At 39.6% G+C, this 5,344-nt stretch overlaps 1 protein-coding gene across 1 annotated transcript; it reads left to right on the top strand.

Moving 5' to 3' along the window:
• Nucleotides 1-1,015: 1,015 nt before the first annotated feature.
• On the top strand, nt 1,016-1,585 carry Krtap16-3 (keratin associated protein 16-3). Its single transcript, NM_183296.1, has one exon. It carries the CDS (start codon nt 1,066-1,068, stop codon nt 1,324-1,326), a length of 261 nt encoding a protein of 86 aa, NP_899119.1. The 5' UTR covers nt 1,016-1,065; the 3' UTR covers nt 1,327-1,585.
• Nucleotides 1,586-5,344: the final 3,759 nt, after the last annotated feature.

The following is a 5,344-nucleotide window of genomic DNA, read 5'->3' as shown; positions in this document are numbered from 1 at the left end:
GCTTAGTGGGTATGAGAGGGGAACATTTAAACATCACTCTAAAATGTGATGAGAAGGATAGGACTCTGTCCAGTGTATTTGTTAGCACTTAAGAGTGTATGTATCAAAAGATGGCCTAGTCGGCCATCACTGGAAAGAGAGGCCCATTGGACACGCAAACTGTATATGCCCCAGTACAGGGGAATGCCAGGGCCAAAAAAAATGGGAATGGGTGGGGGGGAGGGTATGGGGGACTTTTGGGATAGCATTGGAAATGTAATTGAGGAAAATACGTAATAAAAAAATATTTTTTTAAAAAAGAGTGTATTCTAAGGAGACGGGGTGGAAATACCTAGACTGTCCCTTGAGATGTTTCTGAAGAAGCTGTTGCTTGGGCTGTGTTTGGAAGGTTCAGATAAAGTAAGATTCTTGTCAGAAGTGTCTAAAGTACAAAGAAGGTTCGACATGAAGCCACATGGCTCTGAAGTCACTGAAAGTTGTTGTCTCGTGTGATGAAAAGACACAAAGAATTGATGGGGTCAGTGTCAAAAGAATTCCAGTGAGTCAAGAAATGGTGTTTCTTTTAGGTTTGGCTATTTAGCAATCACTAAAGACTTTCTGGTGATACCCTAAGTACCTGGCAGCAAAAACCTTGGGCTAAAAAGAATGATGGCTAGCTAAAACAATGCCATGCAAATTAAAAAGAAAAGCACTCCAAGGTTACATAATTACAAGGCTACTGGAAACTACCAACCCGATTAGAAGATTTTAATTAGAACAGTAGCATGGCCTTTGAAGAGGGTGAAATCGTTTTTCATCTTGGAAGCATTTTCTTTACTGGAATGCAAACTCATTAAAAAAATAATGATTACTAACAATTCCTTAATAGAAGTTTGGACCTTTTGTTAAGTAACAAAGAAACTATTTAAATGAATTTATAGACTTAAAATTATTCTGTGCACGGAGATGAGATAACCTGTCCCTGTTTAGTGCGCTCAACACAGGGTATAAAAGCATTCTGGATAGCTAGGCATACACACATTCAAGTTTATCCTCACTGCAAAACAGTTCTCCTCTCCTGATATCATGAGCTACTACAGCGGCTACTCCGGAGGCCTGGGCTACGGCTATGGTGGCTTTGGAGGCCTGGGCTGTGGATGTAACAGCATCCGCAGACTGGGCTGTGGCTGTGGCTCTGGAAGCTATGGATATGGCTCTGGCTTCGGAGGCTTTGGATATGGCTCTGGCTTTGGAGGCTACGGATACGGCTCTGGCTACGGAGGCTATGGATATGGCTGTGGCCGCCCTTCATGCTGTGGAGGATATGGGTTCTCCAGCTTCTACTGAGTGAACTGCTGATCTTCAGACTATCATCATTATTTTGTCCATCTTTAGAGAGGAAAGTGCTCTCTTTGTTATAGAGAAGACATCTATGGCTTATTGAATGCCTGCTCTGGAAAGAACTGGCTTTCAATTACTATGGAAGAATCTATAATCTTCCCATCGAATTTATGGCTTCATCTGTTATATTCAGTCAATAACATTGTTGCAGATGTGCATGATCTATATTTTAAAATCATCATTAATAAACATGTTTAACTAATCTAGCAAGCATTAATCAATCATTTTATTTAAGTACATTATAAACTAGAATATGAGCTTAAAGTCGGTATGTCATTCTTATGTGGCAGAGTCAATGTTTCGATTCAACAATATTTGAATATAAAATAAAGAAATAAATTTTATTCAATTTATAACTGCTGTATGACCTCATGAGTTGGGAACCATTCTAAACATGGAGGATAGGAAGGTATAGAATGGGTTACAACATAGCTATTTTCATGCATCTTTCCTTTTGTTCTCAGTAATTTTTTTATTTACTTTTTATTGAAAATGGTTTTTTATACAATATATTCTGATTATGGGTCCCAGAATATACATTGTATTCTGATTATTTGCTCCCATATCCTGAGTGCTGGGAAATGGGAAACTACGACCCTAACAAGTACATGCAGTGCTGGAGAACAAACCCAGAGCTTCATGTTAGGCAAGGCGTCTACCTACAGAACCACACTCCTGCCTGGCTTATAACTATTGTTAAAGTCCTTGTTTCTCTCATCCTCTTCCCAGGGAGCAACTGTAGCTCTCAGGTAACTTCTGGTGTCCACAGATGCCACCTGAAAAAGCATAAGGACTTTGTAGACCTAGAAGATTTGCAAGATGTTCACATAAAATGAGAAAACAATGGATTGAGAAAATAATTTTTCCCTGGGATGTTCCAATAAGATTTATTTAATAATATCAAGTGAATTTCCCTCCCATTGTTATAAGCTGTTATGGTTTGTTCCTTGTTTAGCTTCTCTTTGAGTATAGTCATAGTTATTTGGTAATTTCTGGAAATATCTCGCCAATATATTTTTACATTTATCTATATACTTTTAACTCTCAATAATATCATACATTTACACAATGTACTGTGGTTACATACAAATGTAAGTGCCCTCACATTTCCTCCCAACTTCTGTCAGTCCCCTTGCTCTTCCAAATTAACATCTTCTTTCTCTCACACCTTGCCTTCTCTCTGATCCCCTCCCATCCTGCATTTCTTTACACACAACATTCTGGAGTCACACCTACTGAATGTTCATAATAGTAACGTCCATGTCCATACTGTATTGGGAAGGTACACTCACTGTCTTCTTCCCCATTTCTTGGTCCCCTCAAGTCTTTCCATGCCCTCTTCTACAATGTCCGCTCTGTCTTGGAAATCATACCATAGATGTCCCATTTGGAGTCATTTTTATTTTTTAATGGAAAGATAAATTTTCATATATTTATGAACAATGCAATGTTTTTGTTTATATTACATCATGGAATGTTGTTACATTCTTTGATACTTTTATTTGAGATTTGCATTTTGTTGTTAATTTTGATGTTTGATCTAGACCCTTCTGTTTTCTTTTATTGGGTATTTTCTTTATTTACCTTTCAAATGTTATCCCCTTTCCAGATCTCCCTTCCAGAAACCCCCTATCCCATTCCCCTTCCCCATGCCTCTATAAGAGTGCTCCCCCACCTACCCACCCACTCCTACCTTCCCATCCTGGCATTCCCCTACACTGGGACATTGAACTCCTTTTTTGTATATACTATACCACTTATACTATGCATACATGCTACAAAACCAATGTTTAGAAATATATTTATGTGCATGTAACGACAATTAATAAAAAGTGAAGCCAAGAATTTGAAAGTGGTGGTATATGGGAGTATTGATTGAGAGGGAGGAAAGAGAAGGATGTAATGATATTATTGCATTATAATCCCTAAAAATAAAATAAATAATTGTAAAACTCATCTCAAGGTGGGGAATGTCGCTAGGTTTGTAGGGTGTTTGCGTAGTGTAGACAGAACCCTGGGATGGATGCCCAGCAGCACAGGAATGCTGTGTGGTACTGCAAGCCTGTAGCTCCCGTGCTCAAGAAGTGTAAGCAGCTCAGCCTGGCCTCCACATCTCCATCATTCTCCCGGCTCAGTCTTTTTTTAAAAATATTTTTTATTATTACGTATTTTCCTCAATTACATTTAGAATCCTATCCCCAAAGCCCCCCATACCCTCCCCCCATCCACTTCCCTACCCACCCATTCCCATTTTTGGCCCTGGCATTCTCCTGTACTGGGGCATATAAAGTTTGCAAGTCCAATGGACCTCTCTTTCCAGTAATGGCCAATTAGGCCATCTTTTGATACATATGCAGCTAGAGTCAAGAGCTCCGGGGTACTGGTTAGTTCATAATGTTGTTGCACCTACAGGGTTGCAGATCTCTTTAGCTCCTTGGATACTTTCTCTAGCTCCTCCATTCGGGCCCTGTGCTCTATCCAATAGCTGACTGTGAGCATCTACTTATGTGTTTGCTAGGCCCCAGCATAGTCTCACAAGAGACAACTATATCAGGGTCCTTTCAGCAAAATGTTGCTAGTGTATGCAATGGTGTCATTGTTTAGAGGATAATTATGGGATGGATCTCTGGATATGGCAGTCTCTAGATGGTCCATCCTTTTGTCTCAGCTCCAAACTTTGTCTCTGTAACTCCTTCCATGGATGATTGTTTCCTATTCTAAGAAAGGGCAAAGTGTCCACACTTTGGTCTTCGTTCTTCTTCACTTTCATTTGTTTTGCAAATTGTATCTTATATCTCGGGTATGCTAAGGTCCTGGGCTAATATGCACTTATCAGTGAGTACATATCATTTGAATTCTTTTGTGATTGTGTTACCTCACTCAGGATGATGCCCTCTAGGTCCATCCATTTGCATAGGAATTTCATAAATTCATTATTTTTAATAGCTGAGTAGTACTCCATTGTACTCCATTGTACCACATTTTTTGTATCCATTCCTCTGTTGAGGGGCATCTGGGTTGTTTCCAGCTTCTGGCTATTATAAATAAGGCTGCTATGAACATAGTGGAGCATGTGACCTTCTTACCGGTTGGGACATCTTCTGGAAATATGCCCAGGAGAGGTATTACGGGATCCTCCTGTAGTACTATGTCCAATTTTCTGAGGAACCGCCAACTGATTTCCAGAGTGGTTGTACAAGCTTGCAATCCCACCAACAATGGAGGAGTGTTCCTCTTTCTCCACATCCTCGCCAGCATCTGCTGTCACCTGAATTTTTGATCTTAGCCATTCTGACTGGTGTGAGATGGAATCTCAGGGTTGTTTTGATTTGCATTTCTCTGATGATTAAGGATGCTGAGCATTTTATCAGGTGCTTCTCAGCCATTAAGTATTCCTCAGGTGAGAATTCTTTGTTTAGCTCTGAGCCCCATTTTTAATGGGGTTATTTGATTTTCTGTAGTCCACCTTCTTGAGTTCTTTATATATATTGGATATTAGTCCCCTATCTGATTTAGAATAGATAAAGATCCTTTCCCAATCTGTTGGTGGCCTTTTTGTCTTATTGACGGTGTCTTTGCCTTACAGAAGCTTTGCAGTTTCACGAGGTCCCATTTGTCAATTCTCGATCTTACAGCAAAAGCCATTGCTGTTCTATTCAGGAATTTTTCCCCATATCTTTGAGGCTTTTCCATACTTTCTACTCTATAAGTTTCAGTGTCTCTGGTTTTATGTGAAATTCCTTGATCCACTTAGATTTGACCTTAGTACAAGGAGATAGGAATGGATCGATTCACATTCTTCTGCATGTTAACAACCAGTTGTTCCAGCACCATTTGTTGAAAATGCTGTCTTTCTTCCACTTGATGGTTTTAACTCCCTTGTCGAAGATCAAGTGACCATAAGTGTGTGGGTTCATTTCTGGGCCTTCAATTCTATTCCATTGGTCTACTTGTCTGTCATTAT

This window comes from Mus musculus, chromosome 16 (genome assembly GCF_000001635.26).
Source record: "Mus musculus strain C57BL/6J chromosome 16, GRCm38.p6 C57BL/6J".
Lineage (NCBI taxonomy): Eukaryota > Metazoa > Chordata > Mammalia > Rodentia > Muridae > Mus > Mus musculus.
This window is presented reverse-complemented; position numbering and strand designations above follow the sequence as displayed.

What these genes read in the sequence shown, in the direction of transcription:
- Krtap16-3 (NM_183296.1), top strand. Translation starts at nt 1,066, where the DNA reads ATGAGCTACTACAGCGGCTACTCCGGAGGCCTGGGCTACGGCTATGGT.